The sequence below is a fragment of the Marmota flaviventris genome, chromosome 1 (genome assembly GCF_047511675.1).
Source record: "Marmota flaviventris isolate mMarFla1 chromosome 1, mMarFla1.hap1, whole genome shotgun sequence".
NCBI lineage: Eukaryota > Metazoa > Chordata > Mammalia > Rodentia > Sciuridae > Marmota > Marmota flaviventris.
In genome coordinates, this window is record NC_092498.1 from 13,911,114 (window position 1) to 13,939,055 (window position 27,942).

Here is a 27,942-nt window from a genome sequence, read left to right on the forward strand (position 1 = left end):
ATCACTGCCATCACTCACACCTAATAGCTGGAGCTTCTTCTCCGTTCCCTAAGACTGACTGGGAAGGTAAAGAAGGTTGTTGAGAGCCACAGCCGAAGGGGCCCCAGCAAACTTCCAGCTGCCGGCTGATGATTGGCTCACAGCGGCCCCAGCAACATCTAGCTGATTGGCTCCTCTGCGGTGATGCTCATTGGGCTGTTTCCCTGCCCTTTCAGACCACGGAGCTGCTCATTGGGGGACTTTTTTGGCTCCGCCCACGTGACCCAGCCAATCGGCCTCAAGAGCAGGAGGATTGTGGGAGGTGGAGAGAAGCTTGTGCGGGAGAGAGAGGCTTGTGGAAAGCCGGTGGTGGCAGTTGAGGCTCTGAGGGTTTTTCCTGAGAGGCTGTTTTGTTTGGTGTGTGTGGTTCTAAAAATAAAGTTAGTTTCTTTTGACAAGTGGCTCCTGATTGTGCTCCCCACACTGAGCACAGGTGGGCCAAGAGAAACCCCAATGACTCCCTTTTTCCAATACTGCTCCTGCATATGCCCCCTTTATCCTTCGAGAAAGGAGGAAAAGGAAGGAGGGGACACAATGAGGGGTACACAGGAAGTTGAGGGAGATGGTGGGTGCACTGGCCTCTGCTGAGAAGAAAGAACTGGAGTCAGGCTAGTGTGGAAAGAAGTGTGGCTCAGCGGGGCCCAGGGACCTTCAACAGGGGGTGCTGGAGGCAGCGTCAGTCGGGTGGGCTGCAAGAATTCAGGCTGGGGTCACAGGCCAGGGTCTGGTTCCAGTTCTGCCAGTCACTAGCTGGGTGACCTAGGACAACCTGACATGACCATTCTTATCTGAAACACAAGGAGGTCTAATTGGATGGTGGCTAAAGTCCCTTCCATGTCTAATAGTCTATGACTCCAGGTAAAAGACAGGAAGCTCTTTATGAATGTGTGTGTAATTCATACTCTACCTCCAAAAGAAATATGAAACATTTCATGACAGAAGAAGACAGACCCTAGGACCTTTCAAATAAAGATAAAAAGAGGAAGAGGAATCTCAGGGAAGTGGAAATGATAAGATCAGGAACTATAGATAAGAGGCTGCTTCCTTGAAGAATAGCTGCTCTATCAAGACAAAAGCAGAACACTTGCTGTTTGTTGCTGATCATTCATTTTTTCAATGTGTGCATCCAACAAAGATTTATTAAGGTACAGACCCTGTTCTCAATATTAGAGATGCCTTTGTGGAGGTGTCCCTTTGCCAAGGCAGATGAGGCTCTGAAGTTCATGGAGCTTACATCTTAGGGCATGGAGAGAGAAAATGATCAAACCCAGAATGGCAAAACCATTTCAGATGCCTACTACCCAGATCTTGGTTTCTAACATCATTCTCCAATAACAAGAAAGAGGGCTCCTTGGAGAGATGGCTGTTTCTAGAACTGGGCTAGGAAATATACCAGATGAGCCCAGAGTGCCTTGAAGTGCCATAAAGTATTCAGACAAGCAAACAAACAACAAAAACAGTGGAAACCAAAACTCCACATTGATGGGTACATGTCAAAGAGGCACAAGAGCCAATGGAAAGGGCTCTCAATGGCCAAAGACAAAACAAAATAAGGCAGTATTGGATCACAACAGAAGTGCAAAACAAATGCCCATGAACCCACACAGATATGAGTACATGAAAGAAAAAAATAATAAGTGGAGAAGAAACAAATCTCCCATGAAAATAACTGCAGATAATTTATGTGGATAAGAGATGTGGAGATGTGGAGGATCTGCGTCCCAGCACTCCATCTTAACTCCTCATGTGTGGGCTACATGGTGACTTCACTCTGAAGAATATAATTTGGAGGAGAATAATTTTACAGTAGAGAAACCTGACAAACACGACTTCTACCAGGTGATTGCAGCAACAACCACAGTCATAAATCATGTTGAAATGATGTGATAAAAATGCCACTTTACCTCTGCGATCTCCACCCCCCCACCCACAACTCAGTCTAATCATAAGAAAAACATCAGACAAGTCCCAGCCGAGGGTCATCCTATAATATGCCCAGTGCTCTTTACAACTTCAAGGTCATCGGAAACAAGGAAGGTCTGAGAAACTGCCACAGTCAAGAGCAGCCTAAAGAGACTTGAGAACTAAATGCAGAGTGGATGGAAGCCTGGGACAGAGAAGGACATCAGGTAAGAATAAGGGACTATGAGTAAACTATGGACTTCAGTTAATAATAATGTGCCAATATTTATTCATTAATCATAACAGATGTGTCATGTTAATGTAACATGTTTATAAAGGAGACATTGGACACAGGGGTAGGGGTAAAATCTTAACTCCTTAGACTATCCGCTCACTTTTTTCTTTAAATTTAAAATTGTTCTGAAAATTAAGGGTCTCTAATTAAAGAGGGTCTAGAGGTTAGAGACAGAAGTAGGAGACTCCCTCTCTTGCCGGTCTTGGATAAATAAACTTTTACGAGCTCCACAGCTGTAGGGAAGTGAATTCTCCCCCTGACATGACAGCCTTGGCTGAGGACCTCAAACCTCAGATGAGGCCCAGCCCCAGCTTCAACTCTGATCATAGTTCTTTCTGTGAGATCCTCAACGGAAAACCCGGTTAAGCCAGGCATGGAATTCGGATCCACACAACTTTCGACATAGAAGCATTTATAGTTTTAAGCTGCCCAAATAAAATTAACCAAAATCAAAATATAATAACAAACATCTTAGAATGAATGAATGTGCTGCAGAAAATTTTAGTAATTAAAATGTAGAGAGTCCCTCAGTGTCTTCATGGGAGGTCAAGGGAGCTGTCTCTGAGGGGGGACCTTCCAGTTGGAGTCTGAATCAGGGGGAGGAGCCATTATGGGGGAAGCTCTGTGGAGAAAGGCATCAGCCAGCTACAGGGCCTTGAGGTAAAAGTGTGTGTTCCCGAATAGAAAGGCAGTCCGTGTGACTGCAGGGGCATGAGTGTAGGGGAAGGAACAGGAAAGGAGGTCCGAGAGGCAGTATCGGCCAGATTACAAAGGGCCCTTAAAGAAGGGTAAGGAATTTGGGTTTTAAATTCAACTGGAAGCCATTGGACTATTGACAGCAGAAGAGAAGGATATTTGATTTATCGTTGTTGTTTTTCTTCTTTTGAAGTGACGCTAACTTCTCTGTGCAGGACTGATCCCAGAGTGGCTGGAGAGGAGTTGAAGCATCCAGGTAGAGGCTCCAGCATTAGCCTAGAGAACAGATGGAACACTTCCAGCAGGAGGGGTGTGGAGGGCCCTTGCTAGGGCGGGGCATGGCTTGGCTGTCCAGACCTGAGTCCACAAGCTACACCAGCAAGGGAATCACAAGTGACCAGAGCCGTCACATGCCTCCTCGGCTTGCAGTCTTTCCCTGTGTCATCCTGTTCCCGAGCTTCTGCATATCACTGATGAATCATCAGGACAGTTGCTGCCACCCAAATGGTGCTGTGCCAGTCTGGGCTAGATCCTCCCTGGAGGCTCTGCCAAAAGGGAAACTGGATCCCACCGGCCACCCCCAGCCTCTAGGCTTGACGAAGCTGCCCTGCTTAATTAATTACCTCCTCTGGGTTGAGCATTAATTAAACAATTTGTTGCTAGTTATTTCATGGGATGCCAGGTGCCCTCTCTTTAACCCAGAAACTGTGAAACCTTGAATGGAGAAGTGCCCCGTGCAGGCGGCCCGGCTTCCTATGGAAAGGAGACAGGGCTGTGAATAGATTCTTCCGTGTTTATTTCAGCCCTGGCAGCTTCACCTAAAGTCACCTGCAATTCCACCTGTGATTCTTCACTCCAAATGTCCTTTTCTCAGTCTTGCTGCTGCTTCCTTTCCTCCTGCTGGCCACACCCATGCCTGGCCAGCTCCAGAAGCTGCTGCAGGTAGTCCCCACCTGCGCATCCCACTTGCAGCCCCATCCGAGCCCTTGGGCACCTGTCTGTGTTCAGCTGCAGACTGTAAAACCCCAACCTGGGTGAAAGCTTAGGCCATGGGGCCTTTTTGTGTCACTCTGTGGGAAACACCTGCAGTTTGGTGACTGATGCTTTGCTGTGTCTGGGAGGTGGCTGTAGAGGGTGGCTTGCTGTTCAAGTTCTTCAGCAGGTTGACAATGGGAGATTAACCCCTAGAGGTGCTCAGAGGGTTGGTGCTGACATGTCTCTGACATACGGGGTTCTGTGGTTCCAGGCCACGCTTCTGGGTTGGCGTCCAGCCTCTCAGATTAGCTGTCACAGCTGATCAGGGGCCCGGAGGCACCACCTTTCTGCCTGGGTCTGTTTCCTCCCTAGTTCCCAACTAAGCCAAGCTCATGGGTCAGCAGATGGCAGCTGCCCTGGGCATCTGGACTCCCAGGTCTGTGTCTACCCCAATTGGAAAGGGCTCTAATTTGAGAAGGATGAGAGTGCCTTCACCCCACCTCCCCAGCTTCATCTTCCAAAGAAGACCATCATTCAAGGGGTCAGCAGCTAATGGCTCTGTTCTCTAGCCCCTTCTGTTACTGCCTGGCCTGAAGGTATCCACGAGCATGTGGACACCACTTCCCTCTCGGCCGCTTGCAGGAAGACACTGCTTTACCTAGGGTCACGGACGACAAAGCTCTGGGGTGAAGGAGAAGCCTAGGCAGCCTTTGGGTCAGATGGATTCACTCTGGCCTGGATGGCCCCCAATTATCAAGAAAGACCTGTAACAGCAGATCCTGAAAGCTCACTGTCACACGGATACTATCAGAAAGTATGGTTTTGTCATTAAAAAATACAGGGCAAGTCCAACAAAAGCTGACTGACCTGCCCCCCTCCCCCACCATAATCAGGGCTTGGATGGCCTTTCCAGCAATAACAGGCCCATTAGTACCACCCTATCTTTTGTTGCATAAGGCTTGGAGGAACAATCATGGAAGGCTAGAGAAAAAAAAAATATATATATATATATATACACACACACACACACACATCACAGGTTATATATATATATATATATATATATATATATATATATATATATATATATATATATATATTTCATGAGAGGCCTTGGCCAACCAGTTGTCCCTAGTACCATACCATATTGGAGCTAGAAAGTACACTAAGGTTCACTTGCTCCACCCATCCCTGGCTCTGTGTGCACAGGCAGACCACCAGAAGCTCTGCTTGGGACCCAATATCAGTGTTTTGTGAAAACTCTTCAGGCAGCTCTGACATGCAGCAGGTGAGCACCACTCGGGGCAAGCAGGAAGCAGGGCTCTCATTCTGCAGCCTGGAGGGAGGGGCTGCAGACTCAGAATCAAGTCTAGCCAGGGCTTTCAGACTGTTTTGCCAGAGCCCCAGGCTTCTGGGAAGTGCCTCAGCAGTGGATGGAAGCTTCCCACTCTTTGTCTCCTCACCCCCTTTGGGAGGTGTCCCAGTGACCTCACCGCAGTCACAGCTTTTGGCCCTTCCACGGTCACCCAGTTCTAACCTGCTTATTGTCTGACGTGCAATGTGTGGCCTGGTCAGAAAGGACAAGCTAGCCAGTTGCACCTGGCTGTTGGTTGCAAGCTCACTGAAGCTGCCCAGAAAGACGTTCTCCAAGAATGGAAAGGCCCCAGGCTTAGCACCTAGGCAAGCTCTGAACCTTGTGCCTACCTGAAGGAAAGAGGACAGTGGAGAACTTGCCCAGGAGCCAAAGAGGAGGAGATGAGAGAGAGCCACCCCTGGGGATTCCTGCTCTGCCTGAGGCCTATTTGCTCAGCTTTTCTTGGATTCCTGGGAGCCCTCTCTAGACCCTCAGGAAAGCCCTGTTTTACTGGAGCTGTCTTTATATATCCAAAGAAGACTTAGAGAGAGGCATCACTACAAACAGAGCCACTCCACTTTTATCTTTTTACATTTGGAGGTCCATGTAAAAGTTGAATTTCTCCTTGGAGAACCTCCTCTTTCCTTTGGCACAGAATGCATGTGCTTCAAGGGAACGGGGAACTTTCAGGCTCAAGCTGATCCTGTAATATTCGCCTCCTCCCCCCAAAGCAGAGCTCAGTAGGCTCCAGAGATCTCTGTGTACCAAGAGGGCAAGTTCCCTTTCCCAGCTCGACCTGCGGATAAAGAACCAGCATGGTCCATTTCTCCTCCTCCCACCTCTGCTCAGAAACCCAGAACCTGGCTGTTCTCAAAAGAGACCTGAGCCGGGCATTTATTCGTGTGGATATCTGCAGCCTAGCTGACATCTGTTATCTTGTGTAAGACTCATCTTCCCTTCTTTTCACAAATAATTCCAATTCTCTCTCTCTAAGCCCATTTCCCCTCTACCAAAGTCCACACAATTCATCCACTACCTTTCTCTGAGCATCCCAAACTGTGGCACTGGATGAGACTCAAACCAGGAGACCAAAAAGCACATTCTAGCTTTTCAGAGAAGCAAGAGGCACAAGTAGACACTGGATGAACTTTTATGCTCACAGACAGGATACCTATTCCTATATGGCTATGCAGTCTTCCTGACATACAGCTCCCTTTAGGGAACGATGGTTGGCTCTATGGTTGTGATAATAATAGAGTAAGGGGGACAGAGGCAAGAGAGTGTGTAGCCCTGTCCCACACCACCTCATTGTAAATGGGGGAAATTAAGACCATAAGTCAAGGATGAACATAGGCACTTGCAGAGGAAGCTAGCTGCCCAGAGTGCACCCACTTCCTTCATCCACACTGAAGCCCAAGGCCTGGGTGTCTAAGATGCCCAGGCACCTTCTGGGTTCATGCTTCTTCCAGGTCCCAGATCTCTATCTGCCATAACACAAGTCTCATACCATAGTGTGCTTCTTCCACAGCAGGCAGACCCCTTCCCCACAGGGTGGGGGACCGTGTCTTCTTTGCTTCTGCATCCCCAACAGCTGGCTCAGTGGCAAGTGGGAGGGAGGAACTCAGAGAACGTCTGCTGAGCCAAGGGAGGAGTGGGGAGAAGAGCTCTGCCAATTCATGGCTGTCCTCCATGCCTCTCACATTCTCCCAGAACTCCAGGAACCAGGTCCTTTTTTGTCCCTACCGCATCCCCACCCCTGTGGCCTTACCTCCCATGAGGAAGAGAAGCCCTGCCACATACTGCATAAGGCCTCGGTCCCAGCAGCAGCCCAGCACACCGATGATCCAGCCAAAGAGGATGATGGCCACCGCCATGCCCATGAAGCCGGCCGTCATTCTGCGCAGGTCTGTGGGGAAGCAGGAAGGCAGCAGTCAGCATCAAAGCCTGGGACTCAGAGTTAGGAGCACCCTAGTCCTGGGGTAGGAAGGGGAGTGGTCATGGCGGGGACAGGAAGGAGGCAACCTGCTCTTCTCAGATAGGTTTGTGTAACCCAGCATCCTTGGCAGAGGAGAGAGTCCCCCCCATGGTAACTCTGACCTGTGCACAAATATGCTAGGCACAGGGAGAGCTCATCATAATACAGTTGTCATTGCTTGGGCATCTCATTTGTGCCAGACCAGTGCTGCCCTCCCCGTGCATCTATCTCAACTTCCAGAGACAGTGCTGACTTAATCCCTCTCTGTACAGGAACAACTTGCTAAAATGCATGCAGGTAGTAAACTACTGACAGAACAGGGACTCAAACTCAGACCCATGTGGCCAACCCAGTATTTGTCAGCCTCTCAGAGAGGTAAGAATCGAGGAGATGGGCTATTGAAGCTGAGCAGGGCCTTGGTAGTCGGGTTGCCCCTGCCAAGGCCTGCCTCCCTTCTTGCCAGGGTTTGCTGGTCTCTCTGAGAGGCTGCTGGGAGGAGAAGCTGCTGATTTAGGGGCTTCCTTCCCTTCCAAACTGGCTCCATGGTTTGGTCTGGCTGCAGAGCGAGAGCCACACTGCCTGCCCTCTGTCTGGGCCCCTGGAGCAGTCCCCTTTCTCAGTTCCTTCACCCTTCCACCCTCAGGTCAGCTCTGTGTTCAGGGTCAGGACTTTCCCTGTTCCAGGCCTCCCTGACCCATCAGACGCAGTCCACAGACACAGATGGAAAGACAGCATTCTCAGCAGGAGGGAGAGGGCAGAGCTTCTGCCATAGCTCAGCTGGTCACTCAGCACCTTGCTCAGCTGGGCGTCCTCCCTGGCTCTGCCCTCCAGTCTGCAGAGCTGACTACAGCCATTGCCACGTTCCCTCTCAATGTGCCTGCTCTCCAGCACACTTCCCACTCTTCCCACTCTGTCCCTAGAACCAGGTCTTACTTCCTCCTGGGAAGCACCCCACCCCTGTCTTGCTGGCCGCTTCTTCCACCCAACACCCACCCACAGCTCCTTCTCACCTGCCTACACGGGAGCTCAGGCACCAGCCTTAGCCTGCCCCACCGGGCTCCAAAGCCATTTTATCCACCTGTGCTCCAGGGCACAACTCACCACCCGCCAACAATACAGGGCAGCCTGGAGGACCCCAGGACAGTCTCCTCTCAAAGAAAGGGTGATGTATGAGCAGGGCAGGGAAGACACCAGAAGCAAATGATGTCACCACCACCTGATAGGAGCACACACCCCCAGCACACCTGTCTCTTCCCATCCCTGAGAAACCAATGCCCTGAGGATTTCTGCAGGGAATCCCTTGGGGTCTGCTTATCTCTTGAGGGAGATGAGGAAGCCCACCCTCCCCTCCTCCCCCTCTCCAGCCACTCTGTGGAGAACCCAGAGCAAACAAAAAGATCCCCAGCAGAGTTTAGCTTGAGGCTCCTCTGTCTGCCCGAGATCTGGTCTTTTCTTCCTAACATGGAGGATCTGACACTGTGGACCCCCAGCCCAGGGTGGAAGCTAGCTAGGAGGGAGATGTGTGTTGGGGACAGAGACTCCTTTACCTTCCAGGGCTGACCTGCATGCCTGTCCCAGCCACATAGAAGTAATACTCGTTACTGTCACCTCTGGGAATTGCCAAGGATGCCGAATTACCATGCAGCACCATACTGATTGCTCCTGTCACCAAATGAGTCATGCGAAGCTTTGTTGGAGCATCCTTTGATTACAATGCTAAAACGTGAGCCCAGCTTCCTGTGCAGTCAGCCACAGCCAGCCCAAAGTAAGGGAAGAGGGAAGGAACATTCCTGCTGGAGGGGCTGTCCTGTTTACAGACTCACCCACAGCTGTGCCTTCTCTCCCAGCTGTCCAGATGCACTCACCCCCAGACCCTTGGTTCACCACAGGGACTGAGCTGCCTCCTTTCCCCACAGGTGCCCATTAGACACATGGATCCAACTGGATTGATTCTTGGAAACAGGATACTCTGTGTAACCGATGCTTCTTTACTCTCTACTCTTCAAGGGCAAGGAGGAGGTGGGGAGGGGAAGAGAGGCCAGCTGGTTTCGCAACCTCCCAAAGGGAGGTTTATACCCTCTTCCACAGGAGATGTCAAAGGTCAGCACGTTCTTCTCCTGGGCCCTTCCCTGGGTACAGGAGGGTTTGGGGACAGGGGATCCTGTTCCCTTTGACTGCACTAGCCCTACTGAGCCCCTCTCTGCTGCAAGATGGACTCTCACTTGGCTATGCTCATTGGAAGGCCTCACTGGCCCCCCAGACTCTGCAGATCTGCAGGAGCAATTGAGTGGACAGTGGGTCACATCAGGTCACACACTTTGTCCAGAGGGATGGAAAGGCAGGCTGAGCAGAAAACAAAAGGGAAATGCTAATCAGAAAAAGGATGGAACTGGAGGCTCTCGTGCTAAATGAAATAAGCCAATCCAAAAAACCCCAAAGCCAAACGTTCTGATATGCGGATGCTAACTCACAATAAGGGCTGGGGAGAGAAGAACAGAAGTTCAGTGGATCAGACAAAGGGGAATGAAGGGAAGGGAGGGGGAAAGACAGTAGAATGAACTGGATATAACTTCTCTCTGCTCCTATATGAACACACAACCAGTCTAACTGCACATCATGTACCACCACAGATTGGGAAGTCAGACTCTGTGTATGTGAATATGTCAAATACACTCTACTATCATGGATAGGTAAAAAGAACAAACACAAATAAAACGGGAGAGTTGTTGGAAGATGAGACCAAAGTGTTTTACTTAGAAGAAAACAGGGAGGAAGGAGAAAGGCGGGAAATGGAGAGAATAATTCCTCTTCCAAAAGTTTGGGGCATCACTAGTTCTCTGGGCTCCAGAGGGACTGCTCCGAGGGACTGCTGCCCTCTCACCCAGACTAGACACACTAACCTGTCTCCCAAGGGATTTGTCAACAGAAGCCTAGGGTTATGCTAAGTTGCTGATCTGGAAACAAGGATGGAAACCAGAGGCCCCGCAGGAGTACTTTCACTGACCCAGGAAGATCCCCACATCCCCCTGTGTGTCTGATTTTGCCTGAGCTGCGCTCCAACAGCTGGCTGTTTTGTCCTCAGACCTACAGAGGCAAGCTGCGGCACTACCTCATAAAGCAGGTAGGACAAGAAATGTTCCTATTTTACAGATGAGGAAGGAAAGACCCAAAGATGTTAGATAATTTATTGACAGTCTCAAAAGCAGTGAACTACAAGAAGAATTAACAACCGTATTATTAAGTGATGTGAGAAAATAAAATAAAAAATGGAATTAAAGACCTGCTTGGTTACAATAACACATTGAATCAATGTTATCTAGCAGTTTTTCCTCCCAAACCATTTTAAGAGATTTGTTAAAAAAAAAAAAAACAGAAATTCACAAGGATGGGGAAAACATTCAGAAAGAAATTGTGACCACCGCAAGAACATTGAAGCTCTGGAACTGACACACTCCATAACTACTTAGTGGAAGGGCCAAATCTAAAAGCCAACATCAAGGAGGCTGAAAACCCACCTGCAGAGTCCCCAAAGGTTCACGAAGGTCTCTTGGGATCATGAAGTCAAGCACAGGGGAGCGAGAGCAAACAAGGATTTGGTGGAGGTTATTGGAGAAGAAACTAGATTCCTAGATTCCTGACCCACCTTCCACACCACTGAGGGACACCTCTGTGCCCCCACCCCCAGGGTCATAAAACAGAGTACCTAGGAATGGGGTCAACATGCTCAGGTGAGGGTAGACCAGCACAGTTAGGGGTCAAGGTATTGGACAAGAAATTCACAACCAGACCCTCAGGAGGTGTTTGACTATGTGTACACTTGACATTGAACCTCACCATTGAGAGTCCAACTCCTTCACCTTGGCTCCCAGGCCTTTGCCCTCCCTCAGAGATTGGGAATGACCTTTGCCCCATGCATGGTCCCTCAGACCACTCTACAATGAAGCCCTAAGTTGTCTCGGGATTCCCCAGCTGGCTCAGCGCTCCTACGCAGCTCTTTAGTACCCCGCTTTTAAACGCGAGCACACAACCAATTATCTCCAGATATCTGAGAACAGCCTACAAGTTGGGGGGAAACAACGTGGGAAACTCTGCAGGGAGAATAAAAACATCATTCAAAATTATTATTAACATCCCCAGAGAGACGACAGCAGAAAGATATTGCCTCCATGAAATAAAAACAGAATGCTATTAAAAAGGACAAGCTGGAGAACAAAAACAATACCTTGAAATAAAATAATGGAATCAAAATCTATGAAGTTTATATTATAAATTCAATTCTAACTCACGTATTAATGGTCCTATCATGCTCCAAAAGACTTAAGGAGGCTTACAAACTGCTGAAAAATGGCAGGAAAATGAGGAAATGCAGAAAAGGAGGATGAAGCCAGATATTACATTCCCACACAAAACTTGGTCCATCAGCTCGTAGGAAGGTGTTATACCTCATATTTGAACTTGGAGGCATTTGTACATTATTTCCATTGTTTTAAAATCTGTTGCTTTTTGTTCGCATTCGAGTGAGTCCCAGCTGCCACTCTGTCTGTGGATGGCCACATGCAGATGGCACCAATGCGGCCCACCTGCCTTGACCTACGTGTCAATCTTCTCTCTTGAGGAGTAAGGAATGACCATTTAATTCTCTGTGATTTCTCACTGTGCCCAACGCAGTACATAGCTTGTATTTCTCTCCCCCATCCCTTCCTGCCATTCTGGAAAAAGAAGGAGAAAAATAAAAAGGAAAGAAAAAGAAAAGAAGAGGTAGAAAACCCTAATTAACCTAACTCTGAAGATTTGGAAAAATATTTCCTGGGGCTAGCCTAACTAATCCCATTGGAAAGAGTCTTGTACGTTAAGTTTGACTCTGCAGGCAAAGGCCTAGACGAAAAAATCTTTTCACCAGTCGTGTTGGGTTTGAGTCCATTATCTGTATTCCATGACCCTAATATTTAACATTCTAATTTTTGAAATGAGAAAGGTGCATTCTAAACTCTTTTGAATTTGGTTCAGCACGGCGGAAAGGAGTGGGCAGAGGAAGGTTGCTAATGAGGGAGGGTGGAGGAGGAACGGCAAGGAGAACCATTAAACAGAGCCAGAAAAAGCACTTCTCCCTTGTGGAAAAATTTTGATTTTGAAGTTTACACTCCTATTAACATTTAAATTGAAAGGTATTGCTTGCAACTCTACATGGGAAACCAGGATATCTGCATTTAAATAAACATCACTTAGAGAAGGAAAATATATATTGGGCTCTGAATGTCTTTCTATTTGCTCTTTAAAGACCTTGCACAGAAAAATGATGATGATTGGAATTTTTTTCTCTTAAAAAAAAAAAGCAGAAAAGAGGGTAAGTGAGCATTAGGCCTTGCTTCGAGGGTAATGACTGGACCTAGAAAAGGTAGCGCAGTATTAATGGCCCCAGCAGTAAGAGCTCAGAGGGCTGCTTGCAGCTGTATGCCACCCAAGCCATGGTCCTCTGCTGGCCACAGTGGCTTCTCTTCACTCTTCATCACAGAGGCACACAGCCCTGGCTACAAGGATGGGTGAGGGTTGGCTCTGGGGGGCTGAACACTGATTCACAAAGTGATCAGTCCCCTCTGAATCAAGGTCACTCTGTTGGAGGGCAGAGTGCTGGTGGCCCTGGCAGCAAGCACTACATCATCGAACAGGAAGGGAAACAGGGTTTGATCACAGTTCTTGGTAGAGAGGTTTGCAACAAACTGTCAAGCTATGGCACCAAACCCAGGACAGGGCAACTCAAAGCACAGGACATCACTGCACAGTCATTACCTCTGAAGGAAGTGGGGTGCTGATCCTGGGGAACCATACAGTGATATAACAGGTGGGAATGCAAGGAACCAGGCTGCTCCTGTTCAAATCCTGGTTCTTCCAGCCCCTGGCCACAGAAATGTAAGCAAATTAGTCCATCCCACAGGATCTCAGTTTCCCCATCTGTGTGTGGTGATTACCTAGTTCAAAAAGTTATTAAGAGGATTAAACAAATTAATATGTATAAACAATGCTGAAGGTATAGAAATGTGGACAGAAATGGAAGTCACCTCAATTAAAGCAATTCTCTTTTTCACCTGCTCCTTCCTCTGCACTTGACCACAGAAGGAACTGAGGAGCATCCTCCAAGGACTTGATACCCAGAGCGAGTAGTCTTCTTCTGCCTTTCAGGTATCTGGAGAGGTCCCAGGTGTAGGTTTTATTTATGTGTTGTTGATATGGAAATGCATCCACCCCTGAGTGTTGGTGCTGCCTGTCCTCCAAGGACCAAAACAGCTGGAGGCTACCGCACCTAACAGCCGAGGTGCTGGTGGCCACAGAGGCTGTTGGGCCAGAACCCCTGGGCCCTGGCAGCAAGCACCACACCACCGAGCAGGAAGGGAAATCGGTTTTGATGACAGCTCTTGGGAAGATGTCATTGCTTCTGTCCAGAAAAGCAGAAATGATGAAGTATCCGACAGGAGGCTTTACCTAGGACTCTCTTCTAGAGGCTAAGTTGGTTATTTATTTAAGGAACTATTTTTATGCGGAAATAAAATAGTTCTTAGGTTTCCACAAGAAATTGCCTGATGTCAGGTTTTGATCCCTAAAAGGCCCTTTGGGTCGTTCCTCTGCATCCCCTGCATCTCCATCCTTCTCCAGGCCCCCCACTGCAGTTCCCTCCTTCCCCCGCAAAGACTCCATGCTCTTATCATGGCTTCCCGCACCCTTCATTTGGCAAGCTTTTATTATCCTTGAAGATTTCCCAAAAAGCAAATGTCTCTGGGAGGCTTCTGTGATACTTTGGCAGCCCCTAAGAACCAGTTACTGGGGCTCCTGTAGCACTTGGTTGACATCACTAACAAATCTTCTTATAATTACTTGTTTGTGCAATTATAATACATTCTAGCGGATTCCGGGCCGTGTTCATGTCTGCTTTTTGCTGTCTTCCTACTCTCTAGCACATTGCCTGACATAAGCAGGTGCTCAACAAATATTTGCAAAATGAGATCACCATGCCACCCTGTAACAATTACCAAAACCTGTGCATATGGAACAACCAGGGTGAGAGGAGCACACCTTCACGACTCAGCCCGCTTCAGTGACTCAAATGTCATCGCGACTTGAAGTCAATTATTCTCCTCGCCAATCTCATTGTTTTAAAAGCCAGCATTAACCATTGCTTAACCATTCAACCTAGTTGCTTATTGTATAAAGGACACATCAGCATGCGTCTGGGTTCCAGAGAACACAGAACCATGAGGATTAATAGGCACACACGACACCCCGGAGATTGTGAAAGCAGCAGACCCTTCTGCACTGTCCCTCCCCACCGCCAGGAAGAGACAGTGGGGGAAGGTAGTTGCTGTAGAAACAAGAAGTGGTTTCTGGGTCAGAAGACAGGCTCCATGCTTTCTCCTTCTCAATCCTACCTCCGATTAGAGAGCTGCCATAAATAGGGATATTATGTGACTGCCATATACAAATCACATCCATTGTCAAAACAATGGGAGGCAAATTACAAAATTTGTACCCGCCTGATGAGAGCTGGGCCAGCAGCTAAAGCAAGTGCCTGTAGAGAAGAAAGGAGGAGAGAAAACCCAGAAACAAGAGGCAGAGGCAAGAAGGGCTGGCTTCCTCTGGCGGCACGCTGCTGAGCCAAATGCAGAAAGTACAGGTGGGACCACACGAGGAGAGAAGCAAGTGGCTGCTCAGCCACCCAGGTATAGCTGTAGAGCAGGGCAGGCTCCTCCAGCTGAGAGAAGCTTCCATTCCTGCTTCCTGTATCATGTGCAGACAGTGCCAGAGCGCAAAGTCCAGAGATCTGCAGTTGCCTGGCAAGAATGTAACCCAGAGAGTCACCACAAAGCAACCAGAAGATAAGAGCTTTGAAAGAACACAGGCACCTTGGATGTGCTATACAGCCCAGAAAAACGCCGCAGGTGCCTGGGAACCAGTTGATGGTGAAGAATTTGAAAAGGCAGAGGAAAGGGGAGATTGAATAGGAATTAACAATAATTGTCCATTCATTCCATCTAGGTGTGTGATGGGCAATCTGTACAGGACATGTCAATTCCTCCTCCCAATAGTCTAGAAGGTAGATGCTTTGGAAATGGAGACAAGGGGATTTTAACTGACCAAGTTCACATGGCCAGTAAGAGGCAGCTCTGGGAAAGGGTCTTATCATGGCCTTTCAATTCCTCGGTGCTTTTCATATTCCACGCCACTTCAAACCCCAGAAGAGAACTTAACATTCAATAAAACATAATGGGATATTATTCAGCAATTAAAACCATTCTGTTGAAGAATGTCAATGATCTAGTAAAAGTTCTAGAATATTAAGTGAAAAGTAATGCGCAAGACTACACACTACAGATGACCCCCATACTGCAGGTGTGCATATGTGTGCCCACGCGTGTACCCATGTGAGAGGAGCAACGAAGAAATGTACCAAATGTTAACAGGGAGCCCTTGTGATTGTTTGGGTTTTTTGTTTTTTGTACAATGAGAATGTATTCCTTTAAAAATCAGGGGCTGGGGTTGTGGCTCAGTGGTAGAGCATTCGCCTAGCGTGCATGAGACCTTGGGTTCTAACCTCAGCACCACATAAATGCGGATACATAAAGGTATTGTGTCCAACTACAGCTAAAAAATAAATATATATTTTTTTAAAAATCAGATTTTGAGTTCTTTGGGAGATGTGAGCTTTAGTGATTTTGAACAGTTCTAAGTTCAAAGGAGGCAACTTTCTCTTACGGGAACAATGAGAGAGGACGGGTCTTAGGCTTCAGATTCCTTCTTAGAAGTACTGTCTTTCAAAAGATTCACAGTAGTAACCCCCTTATCTGTGGTTTTTCTTTTTGCAGTTTTAGTCACCTGTGGTCAACCACAGTCAGAAAATATTAATGGAAAAGTCCAGAAATAAATAGAGAAATCACAAGTTTTAAATCACTTGCATTAATGTATATTGTCATAATTGTTCTATTTGGTTATTAGTTATTGTTGTTAATCTCCTGTGGTGCCTATTTATAAATTAAACTTTATCATAAGTACTTATGTATAGGAAAAACGGTATTCCTAGGGTTTGGTATTATCTATGGTTTTAGACATGCACTACAGGCCTTGAAATATAAGACCTGCAGAAAAGGGGGGATTAGTGTACTGCTGCCATTGAAAATTTTCTTTTCAACAGTGAAAGCTAAAGACCTGTTATGCTTCTCTTTGGCCAACAGTGTGCACTGTGGGCATATTCACTGTTGGAGGTCAGAGTTGACACGGCAGCTCCAGTGCAGGCCAGGAATGGGGCTCCCTGCATTCATAGTACTTTCAGTGAGATATGCATGGTTCCCCGAGTAAGTCTCTCTCACTGTACCCCACACTGTAGGGACAAGGTGTGTTGGGACCCCCCAGAACCTCAAACAAAACTCTCACAAGGATCTCTATAGAATAATCTTCTCACCCTCAAATGTCCCTTCATCTACTGGGGTCCCCATGAACAAAGCACAGTGATTTCTGTTTGACAGCATGATGACCTGGGGAAAACAGAACCAAAACACAGAACTTGAGGTTACGGCCCAGCATATGAGTCTGGCCCTGCATATCTTGATTGGAATGCATCGCACAGACCACAACCAAACTGTCTTAGTTCTGAGGCCTCAAAGCTGAGGACAATAGATGACAATCTGCTTTCATAATGATAAAGCTGTGTTGTCCAATATGCTATCCATAGCCATAATCACAAGGATGTTGAGCCCTTAAAAGGGCTATTGAACACTCAAACTGAGACATGTTATAAGTTAAATACATACCAGATGTCAGAAACTCAGCAGGCATGTCTAAAATATCTTTTAACCCATATATATATATATATATATATATATATATATATATATATATATATATATATATGACACGTTGATATGACAATGTTTTGGACACATTAGATTAAGTCAAATATATTCTGAAATTTAATTTTACCTGCTTCTTTTTATGTCTTTAATGAGGCTAATAGAAGATTTTAAGTTGCATATGTGGTTTGAATTGTTTCTAGGGCATGGCACTGTTGTAAAGAACAATGCAGCCCTGGGCTGACCTTGCTACAGGGTGTCTCAACCTTCCTTCCTCTGCAGTTTGTGCTTTCTCTACCTTCAGTTTTCAAAAAACAAGAGACAGGAAGGTTGGAGAAGGAGTCTGGGAAGTGACGCTTTCAGTCTTCTGGGAACTGCATTTCCTTTTCCTCCCAGTGGGGACTACTTCCCCATTCCTACCCACCTCAAACTCAAGTCAAGGAAAGAGCCCTGGAGAGAATCACTTGGAAAACTGCACTTGGATTCACTGGAGGTTAGAGGATTCAGGGGATGGTACCTATCTGTGGCCTGAGAAAAATGACACAAGAGGTTGGTTGGAGCTGCCTGTGTAGGTGGAGCTAAGACAAAGCCATGTACCCAGAGTTTGTCTGGGGACGATCTCATGCTCTCTCCACTGGCCAAGCACATGCCAATGGGGACTAACACACGTCAAAAAGACTGTCCTGCAGCTTTGCCTGTCATGTTGGGATGACTCCATCAAACATTCTCCATAGGTGGTAGCACCAAAAATGGGAGCTGAGGAGGAAGTGGAGCCAGGTCATCTGGACAATGCCCTGTCCACATCAGGAGACAATAGGGCATTGTCAGTCCCTACAAAGCTTTCTTGAAGGAACCACAAAATTTTCCTACATGAGGCAGAGTCAGCATTTGGCCCTGCGACCTGGAGGGCACCACCTCAGAGAGCAACACAGGGCTCATTTGATCCCTGGGTCTCTTACCAGCCCTCCTTTCCAAAAATCCAGCCCTGGAGGAACAGGAAATTCTGGGTTAACAGGGAGCAGGTGAAACAAAGATTAAAGAATCTGGACACATCTCTTTTCTTCCTACAGGTTTCCAAGAGTGGATCGATACCAAGCTAGGGAAGAGAAAAGGTTGAAACTAGATATAAGAGTGAAGTTCTGATCTTAGATTTGACTCAAATTTTATTAGCTACAAATGAAAGTTTTTAATACCTGATAAGTTATCAAAAAATCTGTGCTATCTCCCACAGATGTCATCTAGGAATGGAGATGGAAGATCAGACTAGGACCAAACGGGCTTTTAAGGTTATAATAAGAAAAAAAATAAAGTTATGGTCTTTTTTATAAATTAATTACAGGTGACCTTATGCACATCATATCTGAAACAAGAATAATAATGATAGATAATAATAATAATAATAATAATAATAACAACAATAATAATAAGGTTAGCATTTTAAATGTTTTATCATGTCCTAAGCAGTATAAAATATACACATGATCATATACATCATCACATTTAATCTTCCCCCAAATCAGTAAGTTCATTATCATTCCCTTTTGCTGATGAGATAATAAGAAACTTCCCTAAGCCGGCAGCTTGGAAGCCAGAGTTTAAGGTAGAGAGTCCTGGTTTGACTCCAAAGCTCCTGCTTTTAATCACTATGTTCTACAGCCTGGTAAAGTCATGGATCAAAGCAAATCTGTGAAAGCCCTTTGTAAACTGTAAAGTGCTACCATAAATGCCAGTGATCACTTATGTTGACTGCCAGGCTACAAGACAGGGGGAGTAATACAGTGGACCTCACAGCTATTATCCGTATCATCCAATGTGTGTTTGGCAAACTAGTCTTCACAAACAACATGGGAGATATAATACTAGCAACTTCTTTTTTTTTCTTCCCCCAAATCATCAAATTCTGAAATTCTGGAAAATTCTGTTTTCCAATTTAGAAGTATGATAGTGAAGGGGCCTAAAAAGCAAGTGCTTACCTCCAGCCACATGTAAGCAGAGATGTTCTCCCAAGCCTTGTGCATAGAATGGCAGGAACAGTCAGTGAGGCAGGATAAAAATGGTACTTTCAAGTTAAAACAAAAAACAATGTGAGATTTTGGTATGTGTTGGCCCAGGGGCTGGGATGGGCTCTGATGGGTTCACTAGTTCTGGTACCTTAAGAAGTCCCACAATTTCTGCATCCATATGTCTAGTTTCTCAAGTGGGGCTAACAATGCCCTTCTGGAGGTCTAGGGGTAGACCAGATGATTCTGTTCCAAGTTGTAATTCTCAACACCATTTTTGCAATACGCCAGCCTGTCTGTACCTCGAGAGACAGAGCAGAAGTTGAAAATAAAGAGCTTGTTATTAAAACACTAATAATACATCATGGAGCTGTTTTGGAAGAATGCTGAGGGATCGTAAATCAAGTAGATGATAACAGGGTGTGTACTTCCCACAGAACTGGGAGTGACTGTGCGTGAGAGAGCAGGGCCATCTCTTCTTCCTCCCTCATGGGAAACACTCCCTTCTCCTGAATGTGGTTCCCTCCCTTCTCGTAACCAGTAATGAACCAGTGACCCAGTCAACCTCTCCTTCCCCAGCCCCTTCTCTGTGGTCCTACTGACTTACTGTCAGCCTGTGACCCAGGCTTCTGTATCAGACAGTAAAAGCTCATTCAAGTAAAAATCTTGCCCAGAAAATGACCCCTGTAGAAGGAAACTAAAGCCTATATCCTATGTCCTGCTTGAAAATTTTTTTTTCCCTTCAGTAGAAATAGAGACATCAAACATTCATTTTATAAATTCATTCAGTGCCTAGTTATCAAGCACTGCAATGTAAGAGATCCTGCAGTGGACAAAACCCGAGTCTTCAGCTCCATAAAATGTGCCCTCCAGGGAGAGACTAACTATATACATACATGCATACACATATATGTGTACATGTCAGGTGGGGATGAACGCTATGGAGAAAAATAAAATAGGTGATGTGATGGACTTGGGGGGACTGCTATTTACCATAGAGCTCTCTTAATAACATGCCATTCACCTGGGCATCACAGCACACATCTGTAATCCCCGCAGCTCAGGAGGCTGAGGCAGGAGGATCACGAGTTCAAAGCCAGCCTCAGCAACAGCGAGGTGTTAAGCAACTCAGTGAAACCCTGTCTCTAAATAAAATACAAAAATGGCGGGGTGGGGGGGGGGCTGAGGAGTGCCCCTGAGCTCAATCCCCAGTACCTGGCCCCCCCAAATAAATAAATAAATAAAAATAACATGCCATTCAAGCAGATGCCTCCAGTAGGGAAGAAATGGGCACATGGATGTCTGGAGGACAAGCATTTCAGGCAGAGGGAAGAGCAAGTGCAAAGGCCCTGGGAAGCAGGAATCTGCTTACCATATCTGAGGAGCAGTAAGGAGGCTACATGTTCTGAATACTCCAGTGTAATGTTTTCACAGAATAATTATTATATATCATGACTTGGACAGTCTTCGTGGTCTTTTGAAAACAAAACAGTTCCTCCTATAACCAGCTGTGTTCTGTCCAGGGAATTAAAACAATTCCAATTTTCCATTGTGATGACTGGGAGCAGAACAGGAGATTGTAGCTTAAAGTGCCTTTGGTGGAGCATTCATTGGCCCATCATTTGCCAGGAACTTCGTATGCCATACCTGGAGTTCAGATTCCATCCAGGTCATAGTGAGCCACAGAAGGATTCTACTCAGGGGAGAAACTGGTTAGGGTTTTGCTCACCCTAAGAAGATAATCATAGCTGCAGAGTGGAGTGCTAATTGGGAGGGAGGGAATCTAGGGACAAGACAATCCTTTAGAGCGGGAAAATGATGAAGACCCGCACTGTAACAGAGGACAGGGATGAGAGGAGAAAAATGAAAGGAAAATTATGGCAAAAACATGGCAAGAGCTTTTCAGATTCAGTTGGGGGCCATCAAGGGAGGAGGACTCCAGGCCCCAGGGCTGCCTGGGAATGTGGAGTTTGGACACCTGACGGCAGGCAGCCAGAACAGATAATTACATTGTGCCAGAGACTCAAGATGCATATCAAGAGGTTATTGCTCTGTGGACATTTGTACTAAGTATATATATATATTCTTTTCTTTATCTTCTATCAGTTACACGGCCCCTGTCATACAGCAGCTTGTTCTTTCTCAATTTCAATAAAGGTTCCCTATAAGGGAATTCTTATCACTTTGTAAAACTGCTTGTCCATTTAAGTTCCCACTTCCCTGTCCCTCTTCAAAAACACTGATTCACAGTTATTGGAAACTGTGTCTACCAGACTGCAATTCCTAAGGCCCCAAATAAAGTCTTTTTTTTTTTAATTTTTGCAGTCTCTAAGTTTATATTGATCAATATAAAGTAATCAGACTGACAGATATTGGTGACTACATGTGAGAAACAAAGAAATGGACTAAGCCATTGATGACCTCCAAGTTTCTGGGTTGGATGATAGAAAAACGGCAACATCCTTGACCAAGACACTGAATAAAAGAGGAGACATAGGATTGTCACTGTTTTTCTTGTTCTGTTTTATGAGGGGGTTGCTAAGAGGAAGGACAGAAGCACAAAGCTTGTAAGAGAAGAGGAAGATGTCAAATTCAGTTAATTACTTGTTTAATATTCATGCGTCTAACTGGAGATGCTCACCCATACTAATCTCCTTCTCAGGCACTAGCCCTAGCTGTATGGGTCTAGTGCATGAGAAAGAGATCAGGATTTGAGATACTGATTTTGGTCCCATGTAGTTAAAGCACAGGTACTGAATGCCTGCTCTGACAGAGATATTACAAAAAGTGAGAAGCAGAGCAATTTCAGGACTGAATTTGAGTAGCATTATTGCAGGAGTGAGAAGAAGAAAGGGAGAAGGAGAATGGATAGTCAAAAAGGATAGGGCTACATCCTACCATGGGGATATCATGGGAGTGAAAGAGAAAAATGAATGGCTGGCTAATGGTGCTGGGATTGAATAAAATCTCAACAAGGATTTTGTGAGCACCAATTGTATGCCAGCCATCAGGCTAGCCATAGGGAACACGGTTCCTACCATTACATGGATTTGGGCACCAGGAGTTTACCACATTTACAACTGGAAAAGGTCCCAGGTGACCTCAGCAAGGGCTCTTTTAGAGGAAGTCAGTTAAAGGAGGCTTTCGAATAGCCTGGGATGGAGGTCCAGTTAGGGGGGACATAGTGAGAGGGAGCACTTTTTTGAAAAGTATGCAAGGCTTGAATACATTTCTATGTCAAAGAGAAAAAAAAAATATGTAAGAGAAGATGAACCTGTAGATACCAGAGACAGCCTTTCACTTGCTCTGAATCTTATCCAAATCAATAAAGCAGACCTACACATAAAAATCAGGAGAGCCCTCCCTGGTTCCACTTAAAAACATGGACAGATGGACAGCAGAGGTTGGTGCTGAAGGACCCTGAATCTGGGGTCCGACTGTCTGGGCTCCAATTCCAGATCGTGGGGCCTAGATAGCTATGTAACCTTCCTGGTTCTGTGGCTCAGTTTCTTCATATTGTAAGCAGGGACCACAATAGCACCTACGTCATCAGATTGTTATGAAAATTACATTTGTATATCACTCAGAGGCTGGCACAAAGTAAGTGCTATGTAAGTGCTCAGAAAGTAAGACACACGCCGTACCCGCACACCCACACATGCACACTCAGTGGTAATTGTTGGCTGAGGGAGGGATAAAGCTTGGTAAATGGAGGGCAGCGGGGACCAGGTGGATAAATTTAGAGATGAGAGACATCTTTCCTCTTCCCAGGTAACTCAGGCTCAGCTCAGAGCCTCATCCTTTCTGCATTCTCTCTTGAGTGCTCCTACCCAGAAGTGCCAATCATGGAGCATGGCTCGCTCACTTAGTACACGTTCATTCATTTGCTCGCCAGGGTTCGTCTCCCAGCCAGGTGTTATTCTACCACGGAAGATACTAAGTTAGGTAAGACACCAGCTCTTCCCTCGAGAAGCTCTTCCCTGGATCATGGAGCCTTGGGGTTCTACTGTCCTCTCTCTCCTACTGTTTTGCTGTGTCTTCTGCCGTCATTCAGTTGCTTAGGGAACCACCACTTCCTTTTTCTTCTCTGTGTCACTCAGCACCTAATATGAAGAAGAAGCTCTAATTCTCCACAGAGTGAAGGGACATGCCCCTTCCATTTGGTAGGAGCATGACTTAGTAGGAGCCCATGGTGTCTCTCCTGATGATCAGTTAGAAAGGGAGAGAGAAGCTGGCATTTACATAGTGCTTAATACGTGTCAGGCACAGTTGATGGTGCACAGTACACAGCTCACTCAGAGCTAGGTGATGAGAAAGGCTTTTCTATTTATTTCGTTGAAAAGTGGTGCCTAATGGCTTCCCTTTTATGTTTTCAAATGTTTTCCATTTTTCTTTGGTGTGCTTTCTATGCTTGAAGTGTCTCACATGACGGGAAACGTTTTTCATGCTTCACATGCAGTCAGTCACTTTTGAATTTTGCTGGTGCTTTGCCGTTGTGTCTTTTGTTAAATAAATACCTGTTATGTGCTTCATGTCGGGTTGGACAAGAGAGGAGCAGCCCTACCCCTTTGGCCCGGGTGTGCCGGTCTCTCCCTCTGCCCTCCATGTTGTCTTTGTTCTGTGGCAGGTTATCGAAGCCCACTCGAGCCAGGTGCTCACTAATGAGGCCAAGGTCATTGGAAGATATGTGAAAACCCAGAACAAAACAGGAAACTTTGGGGCAAGAACTTTTGTTCAGGTCTCCCAAAAGAGATCAAGTGTTTGATTGACCAGGTTGGAAAAAAACACTAAATGGATCATGGAGTTTTTTTTTTGTTTTTTTTTTTAAAGCATGATAGATAAAATATTTGAGGCAAGATGTTCATATATGGATGCCCAGCCTTTTCTGCTCCCAGATGATTTCTGAAGGAATAATAAGCAAGTCATTTATCTAAAACTAATTCATCAGCCACACAACACAATTCTCAAGTTCAAGATTCATTGCTGCCTGTGGAGACACTATCCTGTCAGTGGCGAAGGAAAGGGCGCCAGGGCTTTCTCTGCTTGCAGGACTTGGACACAGAGGTTAGGCAATGTTCCTCAACTCTAGGTCGCTCCTCATGGGTCTGTGAGGAGAGTGGACTCCTGGTGACCTCCAGATGTTCTTGAGGAGGTTAAAGATATGGAACTCATGGTCCTGGCTGCCCTCAGACTAAGCATGAAAGGACACAGGGCAAGATCAAGGCTGTAGAACTGGAAGGATGTGGAAACCTGGCTCCTTCTGGCTCTGGAGCTCCTGACTCACCACAGAATTTGAAAGGAGCATTCCTTTTTATTGAAAGGTGAGGGTTTAAATTTATGTAAACTCTTAATATTAGATCGTACTTCAGCTGCATTCAAATATATGTCACGTACATAAATCAGAATTTAATTTCTAAGAACCAGAGGTCTATTAAGTCTGTCTCAGCAGGGCTGCTTTTTCTCCTGGGCTGCTGGCCTATACCGTCCTGGTTTTCTGGGTGTGTTGGTATGGGTTCTGCACTTCCGGAACCCCAAGGGCTCTCTCTCCAAGTGCTCCTCCCTGTTGATGTTGAGGGATCCCCATTCCCAGGATTCCAAGTCCTGGAGGCGTTTGGAGGCCCACTCCTTCCTGGTCTTCTCATTTCTGGTCATTTCCAAGCTCACCTCATTCTGCCTCCTTGGTACTGAAGGCAGGTCTTCCTCTCATCCCTGGAGACACTGCCTCTGTTCTGGCTCGGGCCCTCCTTCCTTGCCCCTTGGCAGCTCAGTGGAGTCCAATGAGCCTGAGCTTTGGTTTTGTGTTAACCTCTGTTTCTGTCACTTTCTGCCATCTGGGTGGTAGAATGCAAGAATTTACATAAAATGTCTGACTCCTGGCCTGGGACTCAGAGGGGCTTAGTCAGCACCTTTCTCTTTGCTCTTTCTGATCCAGCCCCCCAATCCTTCCGTCCAGGGTTCCTCAACTCTAGTTCATTTTAAGCTCTTCTGCCAAAATTCTCTCACCTCCATGTTCCACCCTAGTGTGGCTTCCCACTGCCTGCCTCAAAGGCCTGGGGTTTAGGTCTTCCATGTCCGACCCTCCTTACCAGCACAACATCTTTTCTCTCTTCATCTTCACCTGCTCTGGGCTGTGGCCAAGTGAAGGGCTTTCCTTGCCCCATGAACGCTCTCTGCCCTCCTCTCTCCTGCCTTGGCTGGCCCTGAAGTCCTGGGTGCTCTTCTGCACCCTGTGTCCTGTTCACTCAGCCCAACTCCAATCCTTCAAAAAGATGCTCACCTGATAATGACATGGAAGCGGCTGATTTATCTTGATTTGCGGCAAATAGTTGAATAAATAGTGATGCACACATAATGATTTACCCAATTTTTGGTACTTTGCAAGGACTGTTGAATTATCAAAGTCAGATAATATTTTTGTTAAGGGGATGCCACTACTAAATATATACATTTGTAGCTCTGTGTATTTGTGGGCATGTGGATACAGATAGATTAAATAGATATAGAACATGGGTAGAGATGGAAGCTAGATACTAGCTTTCTATATAGAAACTTCCATCTTTCTATAGAGTAAATTTTAGAAATAAAAGTCACTTGCACATATTCTCTAGTATTAATTCAAATGCTATAGACGGACCAAACTTTTTATGTGAAAAGCCCATTGCAGATATTAAAACTCTACTGTAAAAACTGAAAACCTTAATTATTCCAACAATTGGGATATAGTTAAATAAATGATGATTGACTCACATTATGGGCTATTATGCAGCCATAAAGCTGATGTTTTTGAAGAAATTAAGTGATGTTGAAAAAAGAAAGCAGATGCAAAGTTGTATATTTCATCTGCTCCTGGACACATAATTATAATGATTATAAACACTAATGATAATAATAATAAGCAAGAAAAAAATACAAAACAAAATATCCTAAAAGGTTAATAGTGAGGGGAGAGGATTATGGGTGCATTTTATATTCCTTCTTCTTTCTTTGGTTTTTAAAGTCCTAGCCAAGGCATGTGTTGCTCTAACATCAAAGACTAAAAGAATTGTTAAAAACCAACACAAAAATAAACAGACTCCTTGTGCTTCGATAAGGAATATAGGGACAGAGGGAGCTCAAACAGCTCTTCTCAGCATTGTCTAGCCAGAAGTTGTCCCTCCTGGAGGCACTTGGTTTCCACAAAGAAGTTTCCTCATCAGCCACAGCAGCTGTGAACCAAACACCATGAGCAGCCGCATACTAAATCCCCCAGTGACTCGACTCTGTGCACGGGCAAGAGGACCCCAGAACACGAGGAAAGCGGATTCAAGGACTTGCAGAAGAGAGTGTGTGCTTCTCCATCACCTCTGTGCATGACTGACAAGGCACACTGGTAAAATCCTTATTTTTATTTATCTACTTTTTCACATGCTTAAGACCAGTCTGCCCTTGCTGCCCAAGGCCATCTTTGACTCAGTCTTCTTGGAGGATTAGTGTTGGGACTGGAGGAGGAGAAAACACTTGGATGTGACATCAGTCAGTTGTCTGTAGGAAAAGAGAAACAGCTGAGCCAGCTGCAAAGTCCTGAATGCCAGACAGAGGAGGGGCGCAGAACATCACTCCAACATGGCCCGTGCATGCACCCAAAAGGTGCTCGAGTCCTATTCTTGGTTGACAGACGGACACTTTCTATGACATGAAAGATCATAAAGACTTTACCATAAAATGCCATCATGCTTGCTTTTTGTGGCAATGTGAAGCTGAGCATTCTTCCAGAGACCTAAAGAAGACTCAAAGACTTCACCAATCACAGTGAGACTTTTTACCTGCAACTAAACAATGAGAATCTTGAAACCCAGAAGTGTGTGGTGTTAGACTTCTGGGCTAGAGCATTGGCTCTTGTCAGCCATGTGACTTTGGTCATCTCTAAGCCTCGGTTTCCCCATCTAATAAATGGAGCTAACAACAGTGCCTTGCCCAGAATGTAAGGATTAGAGAGTGCTATTGTTTGGATATGGTCTGAGTGTGTCACATTTCATGTGCTGGAGGCTTTGTGTCCAGTGGTGGTGTTGGTGATATTGAGGCAGGAACTCCAGGGGTGGGTCCTTAGGGGAGGGGGGTCATGGGGTACGACCCTCAGTAGGGATTAAGCTGCTCTCCCAGGGTGGATTTGTTCTGACAAGAACGGGTTGTTCTGGAGCAAGTCAGTTTCAGGATTCCCTCTCTTGCTTCCTGCCTTCCCATGCCACATTCTGCAAGAGCGCTTGACACTGTCACCAGGAGGCCCCCATCAGAGCCAAGCAGATGCTGGCACCATGCTCGTGAACCTCCAGAACTGTGAAATAAATAAACCTCTTCTTTAAAAATAAAGCATCCAGCTCCAGGTGTTTTGATACAGCGGCACAGGCTACACCAAGACAGCAGGGATCACGCACGGTGCGCACTGTGCCCTCCATGCCGGCGAGCTATTTGGGGGAACTGAACACTGGTTGAGCTGGACTCCCTCTGAGTTCCACTGAACACTTCCCATTGCTGGCAAAACCAGTTTCTTTTCATTCTCTCATCTGAATCTACCCAAATTCTCTTTAGCAAATGGTTCAGATCAAATAAAACTCAACCTTTTCCAGAATCTAAATGCATTAAGTGAAAGATTTTTTTTTGTCAATAAGCAGCATGAATTGTGTCGTCGACCAGTTCATGCTGCTGTAGATCTCCCGGACCCAGAATTCAAAGGCAGAAATATAAAGTAGGATCATGCTGCTACTGAACTTGCCTTGGTTCCAGGACACATCAGAGCAGGCTGACGGGCAATTTATATTTGAATGAGGCCCATACAGAATTACAACTTTTGTCAGATTTTACACTGGGCTCCTGCATTTCCCCACTCTTATCCTTGG

The 27,942-nt window shown here is 46.1% G+C and overlaps 1 protein-coding gene across 1 annotated transcript in view; it reads right to left on the reverse strand.

Moving 5' to 3' along the window:
- Tmem178b (transmembrane protein 178B) overlaps positions 1-27,942 on the reverse strand; it is a 342,112-nt gene that overhangs the window by 23,399 nt on the left and 290,771 nt on the right. The window contains exon 3 of the mRNA XM_027952127.2: positions 7,030-7,167. Coding sequence (XP_027807928.1) covers positions 7,030-7,167 — 138 coding nt within the window. The remainder of the gene's footprint in view (positions 1-7,029; positions 7,168-27,942) is intronic.